This window comes from Epinephelus lanceolatus, chromosome 7 (assembly GCF_041903045.1).
Source record: "Epinephelus lanceolatus isolate andai-2023 chromosome 7, ASM4190304v1, whole genome shotgun sequence".
NCBI classification, from domain to species: Eukaryota; Metazoa; Chordata; class Actinopteri; order Perciformes; family Serranidae; genus Epinephelus; species Epinephelus lanceolatus.
The window spans coordinates 29,607,294-29,633,178 of NC_135740.1; the positions used below are offsets into that span (position 1 = coordinate 29,607,294).

A 25,885-nucleotide genomic window follows, 5' to 3' on the forward strand; every position below is an offset into this window, starting at 1 on the left:
TTTGTTTGGCTTTCCCCCCCCCCAAAACTTTCCCAACTTTTATTAACAGCCACATTAAACAAAACACCACATATCTGTCTTCTTTGAGTTGTTTGTGATTTTTTAAACAGTGAAAAAAATCTATCAATTCAGACTCAAAATGAGGAGCTGAAATTATTTGAATTTAAAAGCCTTTAGAGAGTGAATAAAAGTTTTCTGGTTTGAATAGAGTAATGATTGGGGATAAAAAATTGAGCATTTATTTGTTAGTGTTTGGACAATACAATATTTTGGGGCTATATGTGTGTTTGCAGCTTACTCACCTTCAAGGTAAGATTTGAAGGGTGTGTGCGCGTATGTGTGTGCGTGCGTGAGCGACAGAAATACAAAGAGGGACGGAAATCAAATGAAAAGATAAAAACTGGTTATTGGATGTAAAAAAAAATGAGCAAAAATTGCTTTGAAGTGGTTGCAAAATGCACGCGAGGACGTGTCTCATTGAAAAACATTGAAACAGAATGCGCGTGACCTTGGGGCAAATACACCTGTATCCAAAAACACGCGCATTAATGGCGCAGCTAAGAAATCAGATTGTAAAGTGGACGCTGTTTGGTTGTGAGAGGGCCGGTTGGTTTTTGCTGTGCAGAGTGACCATCAGATTTTAACCACATTTTAGTTTCTCGCGTGTTTCTGGTCTCACACACACACACACACACAGTCACACTGGTGCAATAACCTCTGAGTTGCAGGCCTGACCTGCTCCTGCAACTATAAGCACACAATATGATCTTCTGCAGGTGAGAATATCCGCCATGTGCATGCGTTGCATTAGTTTGCACAAAAATCGCAAACCTGCAAATCTGACGTGCGCCACTAGAGAGAATAAAAATTAGAAATAAAGCATAAAAAAGTGAGATGAAAACGCATTGATTGGGTTTAACCACACACGCCTGATCAAAGAGAATATAGACACTTTAATAAAATATAGAATACATAATTAATTATACAGTAGGCTTATGTACAGTAGAACTGTATGCTAATTAAACGTTTTTAATAGTATCACGAACACTGGTTTATGCTCACACTGGTCTTACTTTGCACAGAAATGTGAAATATACATATAATACAAACAGGAATGTGTAATGAAAAGGGAAACTTAATCAAGAGGAGAGGGAAATAAAAAACCTACTGAGCCTCGCAGTATTTTAATTACAGACAAATCATGCTTCAGGCCCATCATCACGTGTTAGGTCCCAAAACTTCACTTGAGAGAGGGAAATTCAGATATTTATTATCTTGCGACATACATAAAGACATGAATAATGTTTCTATCTTCCCGACATACATTACATCTAGTTTACATTCAACAAAGACCCCTAAACTGAGGGCTACATTCAGCAAGACGCCTCCTTTCACTTTCCAGTAACAGCCTAAAAGTTCAGAAGACTTCCCATCAAAAAATCCTTTGTCCTTTTTTTGTCTCACTTAAGATAGATATCTTTAATAATTATGCAACACAGCGAACAATTAGGCATATACACTTTGTAAAAGTTCCTATAACCCACAGTGGGGGAGATATGGCTATAGGCTACGAGCCAAACCCAACCGAACAGGCCTCACAACAACAAATAAAGCTCGCCACATTTCGCAATGCAACATTTCAATAGGATGACTCAGGACGTGTCACAAAATATTTGATACAACATTCACAAAAAATACAGAGAGTAATAGAGACACTGGTGTAAGTTTTTAGGCTATAACATGGAAAAAATAGGCCCGAGAAGAAAAAAAAAAGCTGCAGGTCGTGGCGCATGTGTCCCAACAGGAACTCAGAGAGAGGGGATGTTGTTACATTGCTTTGGTGGGAAAGAGTCCACGCCGCTGTGGCATGTGTACCATCCATTGACGATACTTTTCTGAAAGGGAGAAGTGGAGGGGAAAGTCCGTGAGCTCTGGGCGAAAGTGTGACCCGTCTGTCCGCAGGGGTACTGGGAGGACTGGGACCTGTAGTTGCCTCTCTGTAGCAACAAAGGGTCCAAGAGGGGCTGTGACCTGTGCGCGGAGTAGTCCAAACTGCTGTCAAACGTGTGATGGAAACGTGACCTCGGGGTCGACTCGTCTCGACTCTCTGGGGACAGGGGAACATCTTGGGTGGAGGTGGGGGGCTGAGGAGGGCTGATATGGGCTCCATCCGGGACTCGGGTCGACCTGGCCTCCGCGATGTGACCCCCGTCGCCGGGACGCGCGTCATCGCTTTTGGGGACCTGGGCCTTGTTGCAGTGCAGCTTCATATGCTTTCTCAGGGAGCTCGGGTGGGTGTAACACTTGTCGCAGCCCCTGACCTTGCACATGTAGGGTTTGTCACTGGAGTGCACATGAGAGTGCTTCTTTCGGTCGCTGCTGTTCGCAAACCTCCGGTTGCAGCCCTCGAACTCACATTTAAAAGGTTTTTCACCTAAACGTGCAAAAAAGAGAAATGACGGCGAGTTACGAGAATGCTTACAGGCCCGTGCATGCTCTCTCTATGCTCTAACACTGATCCTGGTGCACTCCATACCACCATGCTATTAAAACAATGAGCCTGCACACCCAAAAAATGCACATCCAGGCTTCACTGCGAAATGACTATCTGATCTCCATCTTTCAACCAGTGACTCTGCAAACACACAGCCGCTCCTCAGCCTGTTGGTTAGACATGTTTAAAAATGCCACATCTTTACAGTAAATTATTATTAATGTGCAAAACTAGCAATGAGTCATGAAATTACGGAGTTCAGGCTAGTTGCTGAAACTTTGCTGCAGTCCTGCTCGCAACAAGTGAGGCGTTTAAGTGCGCAGTGACTCAACAAGGCTGCAGTTAAACATGCATTAGATTATGATAAACCTGCGACAGCGAATGCAAAGATTTGTTTAAATGGTTTTATCATGCGTAGAATGAATTATGGCTATCAAAATGCTAATTGATCTTCTAGCACGAAAATGCCTGCAGCTGTGCACTGTCCCTCCTGCACACACACACACACACACACACACACACACACACACACACACACACACACAGATGCAGCGGACAATCAGACTCAAAAATAAAACTTCCTGTTAAATCATCATTTTGCAGGCCTGCATCTTAAAGGATGTCTTTTGGAATTAAATAAAAAGAGAATATATTTTTCTGACATAAATTATGTCTAATTAGCGACACACTACGCATGTGCAGTAATAACAAACGCCATTAAGCGTCCCCCTTTTCTGTCTCTATTCTCTTTGCTTTCATTAGTAAAACAATTTAACACCACAAGTAAAAGGGGGCGCCTAATAAATATTTTTTCCCCAATCTGAAGCCTCTCTTCTTCCTCAGAGGGCCACTTACTTCATTCGGTAATTATATTTTAAATTTAAATGCCTACATTTCAGTGTACTTTGTGAGGTCACTGCAGTCCCTGAAGTGTGTGTAGAAATGAGAATAAAATCAGATTGTGCAGTAAAATCTTTTTTTGTGTGTGCATAGGAGGAAGAGCCCAAAGACAGTCACCGTTTTAAAATGAAATGCATTTGATGGCATCATTTCACAGTGCTTGGTGGCAACTAACAGGCCCATCAAAGTGGTGTAAATTAAACGAGGGCAAGGCCATAAATAAATCAGCTTTTTTTTTTTTTTTTTTTGAAATGTGACTCATTTTGTTTGTATTTATAGTCATCTCATTTTGCTGACTGAGGTCATCTGTTCGCTCACCTTTTGATTTCCCACCGCATCACTGTGTGATGTGCTCTGTTAGTGTTCCTGAGTCCCTGGGAGGCAGAGGCAGCGTAACGGCTACGTCACAGCTCTCCGGTGTCCCGGCATTTATTTAATAATTTCACTGAATGAAGTGGGAGAGGCACCCTAACCACTAGGCCTGCACACCAGGCTCGTTTGTAACTGGCTTACTACTACTCATCTGTGGTGCCTTCACGGAACCTGGAGGTGCTTTTTTTCTGCTGCAAACAGCAGGCAGTGACAGAGACAGCGAGAGGCAGCGAGGAAAGCTTTGCACAAAAACAGTTTTAACAGTGGAGGCCCTAAATAACACTACACAGTGATAGCAACAACAGGAACAATAATAATAATAGTGATAATACAAATAATAATAAAAACAATAATAATAATAATAATAATAATAGTGTGGCAGAATTGGCAAACTTCTATTATCAAAAATAAAATAAAAAAATCACATGGATAAACATTTTAAAAACTCCTAAATGTTAATGAAAGAGTTTGTTTTAAAGTTGAAAATACAGACCACATTTTTATTAAATAATTCAGCTATCAAATTTGATTATTATTTTTATTATTATTGTTATTATGTCATCATCAATATTATTATTATCATCATCATCATCATCATCAAATTGTGTGCTTCATCATGATCATTAACTAACCTGTGTGAGTCCTCTTGTGGATCTTAAGATTTTCTGATCTTGCAAAAACTTTCTCACAGCCGTGAAAGGGGCAGGGAAAGGGCTTTTCCCCCGTGTGGACTCTGACGTGGTTCACCAGCTTGTATTTGGCTTTGAAAGGCTTCCTGTCTCTCGCACAATTCTCCCAGTGACACACATACTCAGAGTGGTCTGGTCCTCCGACATGCTCCACTGTCACATGGGTGACAAGTTCATACATGGTCCCGAAGGCTCTGGAGCAGGACAGCTTCCCAGCCCCCTCTTGACCGTCACTCCACTTGCACACCAGCTCGTGCTTCACTGTTTGTTTGGAGCACCTGAGGAAAGCGTCGCCTCCTCCACGCTGAATTGCCATGTTGAGGGGCTTGTACAGACCCAGGAATTGGGAGACAAGCTGCTGGCTGTTGCCCTTGGCGTTGATGCTTTGCCCATAAGGGTGAGTCCGGCTGAGGAGGTCGCCAGGTAGACCCAGCATCATCTGGCTGCCGAGGTCTCGGGATGCGTCGGTGGAGGCGTGGGCCTGCTCCTGATAACTTGAGAAAAAAGCATGGCTCCTGTTGTCTCTGTAGCCAGGGAAGTCACGATACCTTCCAATCCCGCCATGTTGGTTAGTTCTTGATGCCAGTTGATCAGTGACGGGTGGCATGCCGGCTCCAGAAAGATTGGCTCCAATGATAATGCCCCTAGGGCTGTGCTCTAACCGGTGGCTGGGGTATCCAGAGTCTGAAAAATTGGGAACCGAATGGTCAACATATGCACTGGACCTCGTCTCGTGGTAGTCTCGCAAATTGTGCGAGGGGCAGAGTTTTAAGGAACTGCCAGTGGGGAGTCCCATGTGCTCTCCTGCCAAAGGTGGCAGCACCACGCTGGGTTCAGTATTGCTCTCCCCGGGGTTGACGCAAGAGAGAGGACAGCCACTAAACCTCGAAAGGCTTGTCATGTTTTGTTGTGAGTTTGGCTATGAGTTTGCAAAATCAAACCAGTTCAGCACTCAGGATACACCTAGAAATCCCCTCTCCATTTTCCCTTGTTTGTATATCATCTGCATGTGAAATTCTTGGCCGTGAACTTCGCAGAAGTAGGAACCAGACTCAATTTCGTTAAAGTTGGTGTGAGTCCCATGCCGTTCACTTTGCCCTCTTGATTTGTGGCAATAACCGTGGTAGTAAAATGCTTCGAAACAGGCCATGGTGCAATATAAAAGCACAGCAGGCAAACCTGCTTTTAAAAAGGGAGCTTTGGGATTGGTTGGAATGCGCCGTGATTGACAGGCGCTGGGTTTGTTTTAAAAGGGACACGCAGGCGTTCGCTGCACGACTCCGTTTTCAAATATCGCAGAGAAAATGCTTTGAAATGTGCCGCGATACTTGCAAATATTGCTGCCTCTTTAACTTCAGGCGCCTTCTCATAAGACCCCTTCTCTAAGTCTCTGCATATGAGGGGAGAAAAAACCGTGGAGGTTAATGTGTAATACTAATCATCTGATAAAAGTCAAGTGATTAAAGTGCAGACATGAGCAAAACACAAGACTATCACAGCCCATCTACCGGCTTTTATTGGGCTGCAAATCTTGCCAAAGCAAATGTCCCGCTCCTGCCCTGCAAGAATAATAGAGAGACTGGCCATAGCGTGTCCAGGCCAATTATTGTCAAGACTTTCATTTTGAGCTGAGTGTCACATCTGAAAACAGGGAAACTTACAGGAAACTAAATCTAATCACCAAAATCACTTATTTAAAATTATTTAAAAATACAAATAAAGCCTTTGTGCGTCATAGGAGTGCATGATCACAAAGTTTAAAGCTGTATTTTTTTAATTCAACACAGTTTAAAGATTGGTAAGAGTGGTAAGAGTATCTCTGCATGACACTTTTATTTTATAATGCATGTATTTTTATAAGGGCGCAAAAATACCTCATGTACAAAGAAAAATAAAACTTCTATAAAGCAACAAGTAGTTCTACATGAAGCACCGGACATCTAAAATATCATTATTGGAAAAAAAAAAGTTATTTCAGCTTCAGTGTCAGAGGGGAACACTGCAGAACAGGATGTACTATTTTACCCTTAAGCCCAACGTGAAGCCTTTCTACACATGCACCCTTTTTTCATTAGGCGTTAATAAATTAATAATCATCAAAAGTGCAGCACGCGTCTTGCAGGCTTTTGCACAAATGTAAAAAATGGTTACGTAAAATGTAAATGCTGGAACGTGACAAACAGCAGAGCAGGACCCAGTGTTCCTGGGAAACTCTGATAAACTTTCCTACTTTGGGGTGCTGTGAGGACAGCAGCTCCAGGCTCTCCATGCAGTGCAGCACATATTTCTGCACGTCTCCTCGCTTTGACGCGGCTCTGATTCTATCAGCGCACTTTTCTTCCCTATACCTAGGACCAGTTTAGCCAAATTCTTTTATCTGTTGCTTTTATTTAAATCTACATGACGTGGCGTGGGCTCCGGACTGCAGCTTAAAGGTTTAAGGTGGAGAAGATTTTTTTTCCAAATACTTAGCTGGCAGAATTTTCCAACCTTTTTCTTAAAAAAAAAAAAGAAAGAAAGAAAAAAAAATCCGTTTCCACATTGTTATGCTGACGTCACCTGCAGTGGATCCTAGGCAGAGACAAAGCAAGGGGGCCCACTTGACATTAAGTGCCGCAAAATAGTAGACATGCCCAGAACTGGCCTAATTCCGTCATGATTGTAATGGACGCTCATGTTTGTCAACCTTTAACCCGCTGCATTTCCGAAAATGATTGAGGGCTGAAGGCCAATAAACCGAAAGTTTCCAATCTGTCATTCAGAAAGCAGAAAAAGGGCTGACAGACCTGCGCCCCAAATCAGCCCTGCTCCTCATGTGCAGCAAGAAGGCAGAGGACTATCAAGAATAATTACACTTATATGATTAATAGGCTATTCAAGCTCATATTTCTGACAGCAAGTGTATGCTACAGGCCTATTCCATAACTAGCTTATACTGCAATATTTTGTACATAAGCACTGACAATATTTAAATGCACATAATAACTAAATGTGCTTAAATGCTCAAATAGTCCTAAATGTGACTATAACTTAACCAGAGTTTAGCCTGATCAGCAATTTCCCATAAATTACAAATCTATTAATTCAACTGCAAAACAGCATGGAAGTCAAGCAAAAACAACACACACAACTAAAAGAGTGTGTGTATTTATTTAGTGTGTTAATATGTTTAAAATTTGCCAAACACGTTCGACATTATTCCTATGAAATAAAAAATCTGTTAAAGTGGTGTGGTTAGCTTCACAGCGAAAAACAATACATTTATATTAGCAAATCTGTGCTGCGATTATTTATCACTTGGTTTGTCATGTTGCTATAACAACCATCCAGTTTTATTTGATAAAACACACCAAATTTGTGACAGCGTAGCATTTTTAATTTGTAAACTATGCATTTAAACTTCAGTTTAAATATCAACACTGTAGCCAGCTCAAGCATTTTGACATCTGCAATCCCCTCCAAGCCTTCAGCATTATGAGATCGGTCATTTATGTTGGTTGCTTGACAGGCCAGACAAAATCCTAGTGACTGTTGCACACAAAATATAACTCCCAACCATCAAAACACTCATGTCAGGAATAGTCTTTATGTCCATAAGATCCCAGTCAGTCCCAGTGCAGTGAATATGTAGCAAATGAATGACAAAGGGGCAATATGCAGAGGTGGAATCAAACAGGAGTGCCAGTCAGAGGACCAGAGGTACAGTGTGGCATCATGCTGCAGACTGGACTGAGAATTCTGCTAATTTTATTTCTGTTCAACGCGGGGTGTCGACAAGAAGAATTCTTCTGAATCAACGTGATTTTTTTTTTTTGAAACTATATTTTGTGTATGTTTATCGCACAAAGCCGATAAACACACACACACACACACACACATAAATGTACATGTAAATATGCATGTAATATTCCCAGTGTGTGTGTATGAATCACCAGGTGTTACCCTAATGCCAATATAAGACAAGGCATGACAAAAAATAATAAAAAGATAAGGCAAAGGAGGATAAATTATTTCATCAAGTATCCAAATCTGTGTGTGCATGTGTGTGTGAGTGTGTGTGTGTCAGACAGTCACAAACTATGCTCATATATGTGGCACAAACAGTAATGCCCATGTGTGTGTACGTTTAAGCATCAGTGTGGAGCAGTGCTGAGATATTATAATTGATGAGGGATGGCAGTGCACAGTCTTGCCATGACTTTATGAAATTTAGATGAATTAACAGGTTTGGGATGAGTCCATTTGCAGACAGATGCTCCAGTAAATCACAGCAAGAAGTCAATTAGCCCTCTCCATCAGCCATATGAAGGCAAACACCTACTGCAGCAGTCACTCCAGACCCAACTGACCATATAATGTATGAAATATAGATGACGAGCTGTGGCTGGGATTGTGCTGTACGGAGGTATATAAGCCTGTGCTGAGCAATATGAAGCGAATACAGGATGACAAAACATTTCTGTCTCTGCGATGACGAACACAGCACTGAAATATGCCCGATAGTGATGCAACACAGTCGAGCATTACATTGTGAATATCCAAAATACAAGACAGTTAAATTGTCACTCGTCATGTAAAGCTGTAGCATGCATGGTGGCAAATTTCTTTTCATTATCAGCTGCTACACTTGCACAGAAATGTGAAATAGCATTTGATTACAGGCTACATATGTCTGAAATATACAACACACAATGAAAATATATTCTGGAAATAAGGGGATGCATATTTAGCATGCATAGAGAGTGTGTTCGCTGAAACAAACGTGAGCCAAAATGTATTTTATTCTGTGAATGTATGAAATCTGCTGGATTATGGTATGAATGCAGACCAGAACCTGAGCTTTTATACTGTTGTGGGCTGAATGTAAAAGAACTGAGCAAAGTGTCAAGGAGAATGCACCCAGTGCACGATTCATTTTCCTATTATAAAGCAAGGCACAGAGAGAGTCAGAGTTGGCACATTAAACCACAGCAAAAACCTGCATGTTCATTCAGCAGAAGGTCCATTTCAGCAAAACAGTGAATCACGATATCATTCATTTAACTGTGCCGCTGGGATACATTGACCATTTTCTGCCTCTTTAAAATGGAAACACGGAAAACACACTCATATACAGCCAGACTGAGTCAATGGAAGCAGTAGTGGGCTATGGTTGTGCCATTGTTTCCAGGAGATGAAGATTTCACTTTTGTCTGGTCACTATTGAGTTAACTTCAAGTCCACAAACTCCTCTATAGCACCAGCGGCCTGAGCCAGCCAAGCATAGTGTAGGCTACAGGCCAGACAATGTGGACAAAAAAAAAAAAAAATTACTCAACATTGCTGTAAGGAAAGAAAAAAAAATCCAGAAGATTGGGCTGCCAAAGGCAAATTTCTTTATATAAAAAAATAATTCTCATGCATCCAAGTCATTTATCAAATTATGCATTTAAATAGAGTCTAACACTTCTAGTTAGAAGAAATGTGAGTTGTTTACCATTTAGGCTGATGGTTATGTTCTGCTCTTTTCCAACAGCATGGGCTTACTGTCACAGAGGTATGCACACTACAATATTGTGATATTTTAAGGTAACGCGCATGCTCAGTTTGAAGAAGATTATGTTATAACCAATGGGCTATCCCAACGCCCAATGAGGTAATCCCAGCAGAGATAACTAAATCATCAAATTACACATAGTCCTGCAGAATAACGGGGTATAATTTACCACCATGCAATACGCCCGCGTTTCATGATCATTAAACATTTTACAGTGTGTCGGACATTTAACACAAAGGAAACAAAGGCCTAAAGTAGTTATAGCTGCATGCTGATTTAATCATTTTATGCAATTAAATTTAACATTTTTAAAAGTTAAAGCAAATATATAAAATTGTGTCGTGGCAAAACTATGTGAAATTATAACGGTGTAAAATTTACTAGAATTTAATTAAATAGATGTGTCAAAAAATAGAGGTGAAAATGTCAGTGAGCGGAGGAGCGAGGAGCGGGGTAAAATATTCTGTGAGGAAAATGGCTGGTGTGAGTGAGACAAACGGTTAACAAAAGTGCAGCCTCATAAAGAAGTCTATGAAGCTGTCTTTCCCCCTCTTTGTAACTTTCACCATTTTCTTTTGTCCTGTAAAAAAAAAATATTACGCGACAAGGCAGCCTGCTCATTTAAAACAAGGAGGTAGATTAAAAAATACATTAAATTAAAAAAAATTAATATATATATATATATATATATATATATATATATATATATATATATATATATATATATATATATATATATGTGTGACCTAATATTCTTACAACCCAGAGTTTTTCGTTTTGTTTTGATGTTGGTGAAAGAAATATAATTTAAAAAAATCGCGTTTGAAGCCCCCTATCGTCAAATTCCACATTTGTAAAATTAATTAAATAATAAAATATTAAATTAATACCAGCATACCAGAAAAAAAATAGTTTTAAATTTAACTCTCGAGCAACAGTTGCTTTACATTACAGGCCCAGTTGTGATGACAGCTCCCCTTTTTCCCAGCAAGAGCCCAGTGACTGCTGCTGCTGCTCTGTCGCTCACAAACATTTGTGACTCATTTAAAGCACGTTACTTAATTATTTCATAGTGATAACGCGGCTGCAGACGCACGGCACGTAACCTGAGGTGGCGTACGGGGCCTTCATGTTGCAACAAGCCAATAAAATATGGAGGGAATACAGGAGGACTTAACAGGCTGCTTGTCACTTGTGAAAGTTCACAAAGGTCGCCATAAATCTCATAGTGCAAAACTGCAAAGGCAAACTCTGTTAAGTGTCTATGTGTGTGTGTGTGTGTGTGTGTGTGTGTGTGAGTGAGTGTGTGTAGGCTTCGGGTTTTATGTGTGTGTGTGCTCGTGGTGCTCAGTGTGTGTACGCTCGTGCACGCGCATGCTGTGTGCCGTGTGAGAAGACGAGTGTGTGAGAGTGAAGGGAGGAGTAAACTGTGAGAGGCTATGCCTTCGTGGTGAGAGAGAGAGAGGGAGGAAGAGAGGGGAGGCAGAGAGAGGGAGGGAGAGCAGCTTACGGAGGAAAAAAAAGAGATGAAGTGAGTCTCATTCGTCGTTTTGCTTCAAGATAAGTTGTTGAGGTTATGTGCAAAAAGCGCAAGTGGTGCACGACGGCCGTAAAACACAGAGGTATGCAGGTCCTTGCAACAATTAAATTACCATATGAGTAACCGGCCTAAGCACTGAGAGAGAAAACTAAACCCCATGCAGCCTCCACTATAGCTAAATATAATAAACTGTAGGTTCACACACTTCCACACCATGCAGTCTACGCACAGGCCTATCATGGCCCCTGCTCCCAACACACACACGACGGATAAGTAAGAAAACTCACCTTTCAATCTATTACTCTTTCTCGAGGAAATGTTCTGGAGTGAATGCGGTAGGATGAGGGCGAAAGCAGAATGAAGGACTGATTTGAAGATTTTTTTTTTGGTCCAGATCCCCTAAAATAAAGAATGTGAGCTCCTTCCTGGGACAGATTGAGGGGGGAAAGGATGTGAAAGGCTTGGAGTTAAAAAGCGCCGCTTGAAGCACTCAGCGCGTCTCTGAACTTGATCAGATTTTATGTGTCCTGCAGCGAGTCAGCGGCAGCCCCTGTGAAACTTGCTCAATGGCACGAATTTTTTGGCTGAGCGAAAAAATCTCAGGATATTACAATTACTGCCATCTTTCTTTCTGTCTTTTATTCCTCCGTCTTACACCCTATAGAGCTTTTGCTTAAAAAAAAAAAAAATACCCCCCTCCCCTTTCAAGCGGCTTCAAGAAAGCCACAGTTTGGAGCTGTGCCAAGTACATTCAAGTTTTCAGTTAATAAGAGCCAAACTGGTCACATGAAAGAGAGAAATAACACAGATAAGTCAATGATATATAAACTATATTACACAGATAGATGGATAGATAGATATTTTTAATTTGCAGGCCCTCTTAACAAACTTAAACTTGACTTTAAAAGTATAAGTTTTTCCCCCACAATACATTTGGGGAATAAAACCAAATATTATGTCTCAGATTAACTTCTCTGTTTCTGTAAAACAACATGCACTAAAAGTTTGCACGCACCATGCTGGTTTAAAAACACTGCAGCAGGTATAATAGCCTAAATATATTTATTTTTATGTCATATTCAAACTGCTTGGGGAGTTTCTGGAGGAGTGTACCTCACGTATGGCTGCATAAGCCATGCGCTACACATAACACATCCAGGATCTGCGCTAGAGTGCTCCGTTATACCTGCAAAATAATGCCTGTAAGAGCCAATCAAATGAAACCAATTGAGACGACCTGCCATCTCCAATACTAAACTGTGCCAATCACCAGAAATCTAGCCAATTAACACCCTCCTTCGCGGTCACGTGTCAGAGGGGTAGCCGCGCGCTGATTGGCTGTCGTAGCACTGCCTCCCGAGTTCATTTATGTTCTGGGAGTGAGTGATTGACTTTATCAGTCCAAGGACATCATCCGCCTGGAAAGGGGGGGAAGTTTGATCCTCTTTCTCACGGATCGCAGTCAACGGGAGTTTTTTTCTCCCAACTCTTTACGCATAGGATTTTTCCCCGTTTTGGCTACGTTTGTTTTTTTATTTTAGGATTTTGCTCCCCCAGCAAAACGTGGTAAATCTCGGCGCGGTGTCTGCAGCTTGCGCGCTCCGCTACACTGGATTTTAATTTTATTTTCTGTTTTCTTCCCGTCTCCTAAGTTTGCTTCAAGCTTCATGACTATGCTTCTTGATAGCGGTCCGCAGTTTGCATCGTTAGGAGTGGGGGGTTTCGGGACAGCACGGCACCACGACATCGGGAACAGAGACCCGGGTCTGGGACTGAATCCCTTCACCGATTCTTCCCACTCCGCAGCTTTCAAAATCAGCCCCGTGGCTCACGATATCGCCTCCAGTCAGACATCAGCTTTCACCCCGCAAGCCACTGGATATGCAGCTGCCCTGGGACACACTCACGGCGGGCAGGTGGGCTCGTACGGTGGGGGAGCGTTCAATTCAACACGGGACTTTCTCTTCCGGAACCGGGGTGTTGGAGAGTCCACAGCACCCAGCGCCCAGCATGGGATCTTTGCAGCTTCGGCGGGGAGCCTCCACGGGCCGCCCGGGATCACCGATAACCCCGGACATCTGTTGTTTCCAGGACTTCACGACCAGGGGGTGAGCCACACTTCACCGAGTGGACATGTAGTAAACAGCCAAATGCATCTTGGCTTACGCGGGGACATTTTCGGAAGACCTGATCCGTACCGTCCGGTCGCGAGCCCTCGGACGGACCCCTACGGGGCTCAGCTGCACAACTACAGCCATCCTATCAACATGAACATGGGGATGAATGTGCCGACGCACCACGGTCCGGGGGCCTTCTTTAGATACATGAGGCAACCCATTAAACAAGAATTATCCTGCAAATGGATAGACGAGAACCAGATGAACAGACCCAAAAAGACTTGCGACAGGACTTTCAGCACCATGCACGAGATGGTCACTCATGTGTCCATGGAGCACGTCGGCGGCCCCGAGCAGAGCAACCACATCTGCTTCTGGGAGGACTGCCCGAGAGAAGGGAAATCTTTTAAGGCCAAGTACAAACTCGTCAACCACATCCGTGTGCACACGGGCGAGAAACCGTTCCCATGCCCGTTCCCCGGATGTGGGAAAATATTCGCCAGATCGGAAAATTTGAAAATCCACAAAAGAACGCATACAGGTAGGCAGCGACACTATCATGGCATGGTGTGCGTAAAATAACACTTAGAAAAAAGTCAGGCTGCTCTGAGAGGAACTGGTGTGTGTTAGGCATTGTGCTCCAAAAAAACAGAGTGCATGTTTTTGTTGTTTACAAGAGTAAACTGAGAAGTTGGGCCCACATTTATCATGTGGAACAGTTCCCAAATTGTTATTAGTGCAGCTTATTCTCAACTATTTCTACTTATAAAATAGTGTTGGCACAATTACGCAAAAAAACATGGTTTTGCTGAGCAGCCCTGTGTGTTTAGACTCAGTAATTCTGCAGCTTTGATGCTGAGAAGTTGTGTGCGATATATAAAGATAGTTTCCTCACTTGCTAAAGTTTGGGTGCACTAGCTGCGTCAGGCTATCCAGGCAGACTATCTCTGTGGTGCTTTCTGGACGTCATATACAATTATAACGCATCAGTTTCTGACCGTGTTTGTAATCCTCACCCTTGTTCAGCTATCACTTAGAGCAGAGATGCCCTGTTGATTCAGTGTTTACTACATAGGAGCAGACGCACGGAGCAGGCCAGTAGTAGCATGAAGGAGCAGGCCTCTTGAATAAATAAAGCCTGACAGAGCAGAGTGTAGTAGTGGAGCTGTATCCATGTCGCCCCGAAAATGTAGGTTACTCCTGTTATATAATAAGGCTGCAGACAATTTACATCTCCGTGCTTCGGTTTTTTTTTACAGGTGGTGTGTGTTTGTTACAATGGGGGGGTTGGTGGTTGTTTGTGCGGGGCCACTGGTGGTAATTCATGGTGTGTATTTAATTCCTGCAGGTGAGAAGCCGTTTAAGTGTGAATTTGATGGCTGTGACAGACGCTTCGCCAACAGCAGCGACAGGAAAAAACACATGCATGTGCACACATCAGACAAGCCATACATCTGCAAAGTGTGCGACAAGTCATACACACACCCCAGCTCTCTCAGGAAACACATGAAGGTAATTAACGTCTTCATTACTCCTTAAACACATTAACACACACACACACACACACACACACACACACACACACACACACACACTTCACCCCTCACCCCCCTCCTCCCCCCACTGCCACAGACAGGGACTACAACAACTTGAGGCATTTCTTGAGATGTTATGGCACTGTTACACTGCAAGAAAGAACATTTAGGATGCCATTTAGTCTGTTAGTGACACTGAAATATATCAGTTATGTCTGTCTCTGTTTTATTTAATCACAGCTGCCCTTTTGTCTTATTTAAAAAAGTAATGACTTGAAGAAAAACGTTCAAATGTTGTGCGTAAATTACAATTTTTTAAACCACAAGCGTAAAGGCAAAAATGACAGATTACGCACTAATGGCGCATTGATGTTTTGCAGTGTAAAGTTGCCGTGCCACTTTCAACTTTGCTGTGTGTTTACTGTTATAGTAGCTCTATAAAATCTACTTAATCCGCGTTTAACTTCACCACCATCCACAGAGCCACTGTTGGAGCATAAATGGATATTATACGCCAGCCTCGGTTGCTCATTCTTATTTCTTTCTTTCTGTTTTTTGCAGGTACATGAGTCTCAAGGATCCGAGTCGTCTCCAGCAGCAAGCTCTGGATACGAGTCGTCCACACCGCCAGTGCTGGTCTCAGCCAGCACAGAAGACCCGACAAAAACACCGCCGTTAGCCGTACAAAACACGTCTGGCCACAGCGAAGGACTTGCACCCAACTTTAATGAATGGTACGTTTGAAGTCAGAAGAACAGACCCTCTCTCAATGTGGACCACGGGGGTTGTGGATAAAAGAGGATAAAAACCTTAAAAACTATTCCTGTTCTCCTCACACACACTCATACTCCCACAATCACACACACACTCTCTCACACACACACACACACACACACACACACACACACTCTCTCACACACACGTCACGCTGTCAGACACACACAAATGGGATTGGGACAACAACAACAACAGGAGATGAGAGCAAAAGCCAGCACCAAGCAGGCCACGTCCGTTCTCAGGATCACGAAAAATTTGACTTTTATTCCGCAGTTTTGAGGAAATCAAATAATGAAAAAAAAAATAAAATAAAAATCCACGAATAAATAAAATCGTAATACTTTCTCAGTATAAATAAATGTTTTTTTATCTTTTAGTTTACAGAAAAAAATGTTTTATTTTTCATTTTATGTATTTTCTCAAATTTTTATTTAAAAAAAAAGAATAAAAAGGAAGATTATTTCACGCTGTTTTATATGACGGTGACGCGCTACTGTCGCCTCTTCAATTGATTGTTGGAACTTCAAACAGTCTTAAGAAACGTGCCAAAGTCTTTGTCATGAACTTGAACACAGTTAAAAAAAAAATCCTAAATAAATATTATACTCGTGAATGTATTTCCTTGTTTGATGGGGTCGAATCTATTGTCAACGTCCGTTTTTCAGGTGGAGAAATGTGGTATTAGGTTACGATTGTTACCGTTGAATATAACGTTGCCTTTTGTTAATACCGTTGTAAATACATATCCATGATGCCATATTTATCAATTTGTAATTTAATTATGGGTATAAGTTCTGAAACTTAAATGATATTTATGGAAATGTTTTCTAACAAGAACTGTACAGTTTTGGTCATAACCAGCTTAACATTGAACAAATGATAAACTCTAAAGCTCCAACATCGCGATTGTATCCTTCTGTTTTTTTTTTCTTTTTAACCAATAGGCCTATATGTGTCTTATTTGGATCGAAGAAATCATCTATATGAATATTATGGATTTGTCTTTATATAATGCAGATATTTCCGTCACTTTTATTTTCTTTATGAGACCATTGACATGTAAATCATTGACTTTGTAGGACTGAGTTCAGTTGAGCTGAGAAGCTATAAAACGGTTCTGTTGATATCTTTATTTTTGGTTAAATTTAAACTTGTTTTGTGTATTTTACTTTCATAGAATCAGAAATAGATGTCAATTCGTAGCATAAACTCAGTATTGGGAGAGTGAGAAGAGAGAAAAAAGAATAAACCCATCAGCCTATTGCACTCCTATACAGGTCTTAGACGAGTGTGCGAAGTTCATGATTTCCAAATCAAGGTGACAGCATTTTGAGTATTTCAAATTCGGGGTCAAGCACCCAGATATATGCGCCTGTATGGCACTCTTTATAGTTCCAGCAATGTCTTTGTGCAAGTATGTTTAAATGTGTGCATCGGCAACAATGGAACTGTCACAACACAGTATCTTCAAAAATAAAAAAAGTTTTTTTGTCTGTCAGCTTGCATTGTTTTAAATGTAATTCTTCTGTGAAACTAAGCGTGTTATTTGTTGTGGTGTTGCATATAGAGCAGTTTGATTACACATTTGCTTGTTTTGTGTGAATAACTTGTCAAGATGACATTTTTTGTGTTTAACAAAATTTAGTGGAAGGAATTCTAGATCTATGTGGGTTTGAGGGAGGGAGGGGGAGGGAGGGAGGGGGAGAATACGTTCAGTGGCAAAAAGAGTTACAGCATTGCATTGTAACCTATTCTCAAGAATTAAATATTATGCATACACAAAGTATATTGTACTCATATGAGAACAATTTCAGACCACCAGCACTACTTTTAAAATAAAATGTAAAAAAACGGTACCTCGTGACAGTGATATATGAAATAAGTTTATTTAAATAATTTAAGGAATATATGTTTTATATGCTATTTTCTATACCTTAATTTAAATGAAGTACTTTTTCTTATTCCCACCACCTTTCTGCCCCATGTCCAGAGGTCAGCGAAAAGAAAAAAAAAATACCTGATGTATAAACACAGCTAGAATGTGATGTTGTAACACTTTCTGGGAGAAATGGGTCACACTCCAAGTTATTCCTGAAGAGCAAAAATGTTTTACTGATGAACTGTGTCACTGTGCCACATTGAGGCAAACCATGTTACAACAGCAGGCCTATGCGTTAGCCTATTTAGCTACCAGAGGCAAAGGTTCCTTGTACTTTTTAGGCTACTGTATGTTGGTTGATTTGTTTTACCAACTATTTATGAAGAAATGTGAACGGAAATTTTGACTGAAATTAAAAAAACATTATGAAAAGCGAGTCTCAGACTGCGACGTTGATTATTATCACCATGTTGTTCTGCTCCCTGCATCTTTACGCATATAGCCGACACTGTTTGCCATGCTGTTTGTATCAGACTAGTAGGAGTCACTTGAACTTGACACTGATTAAGGCGCCATCTTAGTATCTTGGCTGTGTGTGTGTGTATGTGTGTGCGTGCTGTGTGAATGGGAATATTGAGGGGGGAGCAAGTTAGAGGAGCACATCTTGGCAGAGAGCAGGGGGCTTAGATGGGGGATGTGGGTCATCCGTCTATGGCTGCAAAAGTTGCACATGCAAAGTTTTTTTTTTATTCTATTAAATGAGCGCTTACAAATAATAATCCTGACGTGCAGACTGGAAGACGGGCAACTGAGGACACTGTGTGACCGTGAAAGTGGAGTGGGATACGTTGCCAAAAGTGGCGCTGCCTCAGCGTCTCCCACTACCCGATTAACAAGGAACCGCTTCATAAAAACAACCAAAGGAGTTACCACACATCAATGGACGCCATAATAAGCATTTAAACGGCGAAAAAAATCAGTTTGAATCACAACAAGAGCTCATGCACAGGCTCTGAATCTCTAATATTACACAGTGTCATTTACCCGATGTTTTATAGCGCTATATCCGCTTAAACGCAGGAGAAACAACAAATACGCAGTGTGTATAATCTGAAAGACTGCTGTGAGAGAGAGAACACTGATTCACTTCCCTAAAGCAGAGCAGCATTTTTACACCAACCCCCCACAAGGTGCTTCAAACCAACACACACCCCCAATATCCTTCAACTATAAACAGATTTGGGAATATTGATTCAAATTCTGTTTTTGACTTTTGCGCAAGCGCAACCTTTGCATTCCGTTTGATTTCATTTCTTTTCACCCCCTCTTCTCTCCCCTCTTCCCCCTCCCTCCACCATCCTCCCTCCCTCTCTCTCTCTCTCTCTCTCTCTCTCTCTCTCTCTCTCTGCCCGGCTCGTCTAGTCGCACATTTCAAGTTCCCCCTCTCAGACACCGTGACGTCAAATAACCGAGACCCGGCTTCCTCTGAAACACGGCGGGCTCACATGGAGGCTGCATTTTTACGCATGCATCTGTGATGCGCTGCGCTCCGACCTGCAGCGGCTGATCATAACAAGGGAGGACGCAAAAATATGATGATAAAAACAAATAAAACGTAAAGATTTATACATCTTAACATGTGTTTTTCCTTTCCCTTACATCAGATTGCATCAGTCGTTAAATTAAACCGGGCGGATCAGCTGCAACTCTGCAAATAAAATAGATTTTTTTCCCTGGTGTTTTAGGTGTTAACCCTCCACTGGGAGCTGCTCGTGTTATTGCCCATGCATGTGCTTTATGCTGACGCCCAATACAAGTCATCGTTTCCAGATAATATGAGAAACCAGAGCAGGCGATTCAATCCAGAAGAGAGAGAGAGAGAGAGAGAGAGAGAGAGAGAGAGAGAGAGAGAGAGAGAGAGAGAGAGAGAGAGAGAGAGAGAGACATGAAAGGCTCCTTTCTGGTGGATTCTCAATGGATTAGAAAGCAGTGACGGTCACGTGGATGCAGTTGTGTAAAGACTGGCGGCTGTATCACAGCAATGCCCCTCTGCATGCACACTACTACTGGCTCTGCATTACGTTAGCGCTCATTCATCTCAACTTATCTTATGGATTGCTATACTGGGCTGCGGTGTGGACCCGGAGGATGGCAGCTGACTGTTGGCAGCGTGCAGTAGCCTATAATCTCTCCCTGCCTATAGGGTCTGCTGCTTGTTGTATCCGAAGGAGGAAGGGAGCGGAGGCTGCTGGGGGGGGGGGGGGGGGGTATTCTGCAGGAAATAAAAATAGTACAGAGTTGTAGCCTACTCCTGGCTGTCGCTGAAGTTTGATATCGGATTGATTGGTCAACCCCAGCCTCCTCTACCGTCTTCCTCCTCCCGTCTACTCAGTCGCAGAGTATTTGCTGGCTAAGCGGGAGAGCGCGCTCTAAGAGGATAAACCGACACAAGCAGGTCCCAAACGCCTTTTGTCACGCAACGGAGGCTGTGATCTTAATAAAGCCAGTGGCTAATTTATCACTCATTAATAATTTGCCAATTATTAAGCGCAACATGCACAGACTTTATCACAATGAATTCAAAAGTGCCCCCGTGAGCATATAGCTGCACATGCAAGGCTGCTTTTTACATTTGGGGCTTTTTATTTGGCACCATTAAAGCTTTACAGTGAGTGAGGCTGTGCAGGCTGCAGAGTGTTGCTCATGAGCGCTGCGGCAGGGCCCTTGATCTGAGTATGAGACTTTATGGATATGGGACGGCCCTTATGACCCCACTGCTGCCTGCAGCACATCAGGATGCTCAAATTCCCTCCCTTCACCTCTAAATAGGCACGATGCTGCCAAAACTGAATCATCACGAGTTAATTCAGTCATCTGAGTGTGTGTGTGTGAAATGCAGGGTTTTATCTTTCCACATATGGCAACAAGACAAGTTAACAGAGTGGATTACTGCACATATTTATAGCAGTCGTGTCTTTAATCAACACATTAAGCCTGCATATATTTTGTCATTAAACGCACCATGACAATTAGATTGAAGTGAGATGGATTGGTAACATCATACGGGGGGAAAATGTGTCTTGATAAACAAATAATTGCATAAGAGCTAACATACATCTGATAATTGCCTAAACGAGGTGCTTCCATGTGCGCGGAAGTCGATGCGCTTGCCAATTACGGATGCTTATTTCACCTCCAGCAGAGTGTTGAATATGCATTCGCGAAGTACCTTAATCCACGGTGTGTCTTTATATCTTTACGCGTTTCGTGGCTTTTTGTGATGCAAACTGATTAACACAATGGCTTTGTCTTTGAGTTCAATTATTCTTCAATTGACTCCTGAGGGACATTTACATCCTCCATCATACTGTATATGTAGCCTGCAGGCGCTGCTGATGATGATGATGAGGACGTGAGTGAAAGTGGTGGACGTGAAGTTATTCACTCAGTCCATTTGTACTCTGACAGAAGTTGACCTGGTGAAATGCCCAACACATTCACTGCTTCTGTTACTATAGATAGTGGCTATAAATGTGCGCATTAAAAAATCACAGAGGGGCCACTAACACACACAAAGCATCCGCCTCTCCAGTGACTCCTCTCTCCTGCTATGGGCTGAAAGACAAACTATTAGTAGGATGTCCAACAGGAGACAGCGCTAATTCCCCAACATCTGGCGGGGTGTCAGAAACTTGATGAATTCCTTATCAGAGCAGGCGCAGGAATCAACGCTAATAGGTCCCCGGAGTGGAGGCTCCGGCAAACGCTCACTCAGCAAAGCAGATGTTCGGCAATTGTGCTTTGCGTTTGTCTTTTGACAGATATATTTTCAACACTTTTGAGAGGTGGTAAATGGGAAAATGAGCAATTGACATGCTTTTAATGGGGCGCTGCTCTGCCCTGGTGGTGATGCCTCCCCCAAAACCGGCGCAATAACAAGAAGTCCCCCTGAGGAGTGCAGGCTAGTTTTATGAATCATTGAGCTGCAGGTTATTGGAGGAGGTGTAATGTGTTGAGGTTTAAACTGTTAAACAATGAGCACCCTAAACTATCACCATATGCAATTAAAGCTTTAATTAAAGCCGAGTGTTTGTCGTTGATTTCAGCTGCCAAGTCAACAAAAAGTTGCTTTTGTTTCACACTGCATGACATGAATGGCGTGATTCAGCACTTCCAGCAAACTTTTCACCTGAGAGCCGACCTCGTCCCGGGACAACCTCCACCTCACAGGACGGCTCTCCCCTGAGGGGACGGACAGCAGCGCTCACATATTCATCAGCCTCGCAAAATAAAGAGGACAATGCTCGTTAATGTCCCCCCTTTTCTACAGACAATGAATTAGAATTGGAGAGTGCCTTTCCATTATTTAAAGACTTCATTCATTCCCACTCTTGGTGATTTTTTCCTGCGCTTGCGCAATGGTCTGCAAAGTTGGCTACTGCTGCAACATCAGGGCGCACATGTGTTTTAATATCAAGACACACGTGTTGCGCAGTGGTGGCGCACAAAAAGAATTTCCCGTGATACATAGGTGGATGGATGGATAGATAGATCAAGTGCATGAATGAATGGAACAAGCATTGAATAAATAAACCGTCTACAGCATTTGTTCCTTCACAAAAATAAAAAAAAATATGTCAGTGACTACAACACAGCGAGAAACAAAATGAGCCCGTATCTCCTCCACAACTCCGATTTGTGCCCCAGAAATGCCAATCAGCGCAGAAAAAGGCGAGCTCTGGTTGCATAATGTTTGCGCAATCTTTAATCCGTTATGGATATGCATGAGGCAGGGATAGCACTATGAATAACTATCCGCTTGATCCTGCCTCAGCCTCAGCACGTGCGCGCGCGATTCCTGGCATCACACACACAAAAAGAAAGAAACAATGGAAGATCATTTCTCTTAAGTTTTTTTTTTTTTTTTGGCTACTACAATTCTCCATTCAGGCAGGTGGTGGGAGGCTGAGCGCACAGACTCAGTTTACAACTTTATTTATGTATTTCTTTAAGCTATAGGAAAGAATCCAGCCACCTTTATGGAGTAACAATAATCTTTGTGATGTAAATGTATGGAATACATCATGGTAAAAAGGGAGGGGTCACGCTGGTGATAATAGAGGGTTTTTCCATGCAGAAGACGCATACATTAGAAATACAGACATTTTTAGGTTACTTTATTCTATAATTATTCACCCACTTTTTTTTATTTACCTCTACACCACTCTCTCTCCCTCCTCTAGTAATAACGCTCACTTGAAATGCAATAAATGCCGGCTGTTAGCCACCTTCTCTAAGAACACTGCAGTAATTATTTCCCAAAAGATTAACAGTTCTGAAAGAACAGACCTGTTATGATTCAGACTAACATGGTGCTATATTGGCACCTTCTGTGAGACTAAATATTCTCCATCACGCATGCATGATAAACTTTTCCAAGTGTTGCCTTGTGCAAAAACATTGCTGCAGGCACACTTCTTGCAGAGCAGTTGCTCATCAGAATGTAAAATAAAAATTTGAGGGTGATCTATGACGCGGAGGCATCTTTAGTTTGCTATAGGGCGCAGGTTTCGAGTCAGCATTTGGGAGGGAGGTACATATACATATATGAAACGGCCATATTATTTTTAAGCATCAAACACTTGGGTGGATTTTATGCACCAGCTTATGGCGTAAATAACTTAAATTTTGTCAAAATTAAAGTCCTCTGCTTCTTATATGTTTCTGTTGGAGGGGGAAAATGCATGTTCCTGGAATCTTCATATATTTTCCTATATGTGAAAACAGAAATAAATAAATAAATAAAAATATTTACAAAAAATCTTCACTTTACAGAGGACATCAGTGCTGGTGTTATTATTTTACAACTTTGACCTTGATACATGCCAAACATTTAGTGACACTGAAAAGAAACACATGAAAATGTGTCTTTAATTTGGTTTTGTTTCCAGGGGACATTGACAAAATGTCTCATCTGTAATTTAAAGCATCACTAAAAAAAGAAAATATTCTTCTAAGCAAACAAGGACTGTCCTTTTGTGCATTTTCAGCATCTTCGTAGGGGATTACCAAAGCAAGGAGCCACTTAAGAAATATTTCTGTGTGTGTTAACATCTGCGGTGTATGGCCACAGGCACCATTGTAAGCATGACTATGAGTGGAGAGAGGAAGCATGACACATAATAGCAAACAGAAGCTTGAATCCATCACAACAACAACAACAACAACAACAACAACGCAGCCTGGGTTTTCCATATGAAATGTCTCAGCCCTTGTTGTGCTCCGCAATGAGAGGTGATCCCGTAATAAGGTGTGTTTGGATAACTGGGCCTTACAGGAAAGGAGCAGGTTTGTGGATGAGTGGTGGAGGGGGGGGGGGGGGGGGGGGGGGGGTTCTGCTGCTAAAGGAGAGTGATATTCAACAGCTGTGTTATACAGGTTTTTCAACAGCCATAATAAAAAGTGTTAGACATAGCACCAGTTATTTTCCTGCCACTTTTCCACTAATCTAGACTCGACTCTCCCACTGTGCCTTTTGGCCCACACACCACACCAGCGGCTCATATTTTCACAGCATTAGACGTACTATTATTCTGTGGGTTTTGGGTATTTTCTCGGTTCAGTCTTGAAGTAGACCAACAGAGCAGAGTCTAAGACATTTTCTCCCCGAGAAGTATCAACAATCACTTCCTTCATGATGGAAAACAATACAGTGTGATTGCACATCTTCAACTTTGTGCCACACTCACTGGACACTGCAGATTTTTTTTTCCTGTTTCTAATAATGGTCACCATCCTGGGACAATAACAGGCGAGCAGGGTTTGGAGAGGGAGGAGGAGGCATAGGAGGAGAAAAAGGAAGCAGGTAGGAGGGCCTGGTGAAGAGAAGGGGGGTGGGAAAGCCAGGTGCTGGTGGAAATTGGCAGGCGATTGCCAAAGCGACCTCATGCCAGGATAATGCATGGGGCCATAGGTGTCCCCCAAGCCAATCCCAACCCTCATGCTGATAGCTTTTCAATGCCTGTGGGACAATCTCTACAATAATTGCTTTTCCTGTTTCAATTCTGCTCTGAGGGCCGGTAACAAAAGAGAGGGGACTTTGTTTCTCACAACCATTGCAAAAGTGCGTGTTGTATAGTATTCAGAGCTATTATTAGTCACAGTATAGCTCCAAATAGAGGTACAATTTATCTTAGTATGTTATGTAAAACACCAGAAGCAGCGGTTTGGCATTTTGCAGGATTGACAGTGTACTTTCAAAGTTTGTACACGACCGGTGATTGGCACATCTCTCCTTAATATGTTGCACATTTTCCTTCAGAAGACCGTCAGAGGTTGTAACTAATCTCCTGTTTGTTAAAAAGTAACACACCCAATATTTTCATTTGCATCTCTGAGCTCTGAGACACCCTATCCATCCTCTGCTATGATGACCGATGACATACTTCTCTCCTGATGGAGGGAGTGAGGCTCAGCGAGGCCTGGGGGAAACCCAAAACCTCTCACCACAGTTTCCAAAAAAAAGTCCAAAGTTAAGGGAAAGTTTGACTTGTTGGTCTGACAATAATTATTATAAAGTGTCTTTTTAAATAAGCTATTCCACCATTTTTTTTTTAAATGCCTTACTTTGATGGTAAATATATGTACTAATAAAATATTTTTATTTACACAAATCTGACTAAAAATCCAAGTTTGACATATGAATACTGTTTTTACTAAGATGACATAATTAGAATATAATTATCAATTTTGTTCGTTTTCATTATTATACTCAATTTTTAAATTATACTTTAAAATCCTGCTGACTTTATTTTTCATGCTCGTTCGTTTCATGGTTTGATGAAGCGAATTTAAAGTTGAAAGAACCCCACAAGGCCTCAGTTTTCCAGCTGCAGCAGCCTTCCTCTCTGCGCCCTGCACAGCTCCAAATCACAGAAAAAAGACAACGTGCGCACTTCTAATTATTACCGACCCATTTGTCTTGTCTTTGAAAAGATTTGGGCGCAATGAAGTCAAGGAAACGGAGTTCAGTCCAAACAGGGCCCG

The 25,885-nt window shown here is 42.0% G+C and overlaps 2 protein-coding genes and 1 long non-coding RNA gene across 6 annotated transcripts in view; 1 reads left to right on the forward strand and 2 right to left on the reverse strand.

Annotated features, from left to right (window-relative positions):
- Positions 1 to 25,885, reverse strand: part of LOC117260610 (uncharacterized) — a 99,440-nt gene that overhangs the window by 31,581 nt on the left and 41,974 nt on the right. The gene's annotated exons all lie outside the window — the stretch shown is intronic.
- Positions 1,245 to 5,759, reverse strand: zic6 (zic family member 6). Its single transcript, XM_033632602.2, has 2 exons — positions 4,399 to 5,759; positions 1,245 to 2,434 (listed from the first exon to the last, which is right to left on the reverse strand). The coding sequence occupies exons 1-2, from the start codon at positions 5,354 to 5,356 to the stop codon at positions 1,809 to 1,811; spliced, it is 1,584 nt and encodes a 527-aa protein (XP_033488493.1). The 5' UTR covers positions 5,357 to 5,759; the 3' UTR covers positions 1,245 to 1,808.
- Positions 12,926 to 17,455, forward strand: zic3 (zic family member 3 heterotaxy 1 (odd-paired homolog, Drosophila)). Its single transcript, XM_033632603.2, has 3 exons — positions 12,926 to 14,189; positions 14,997 to 15,160; positions 15,745 to 17,455. Exons 1-3 carry the CDS (start codon positions 13,199 to 13,201, stop codon positions 15,925 to 15,927), a joined length of 1,338 nt encoding a protein of 445 aa, XP_033488494.1. The 5' UTR covers positions 12,926 to 13,198; the 3' UTR covers positions 15,928 to 17,455.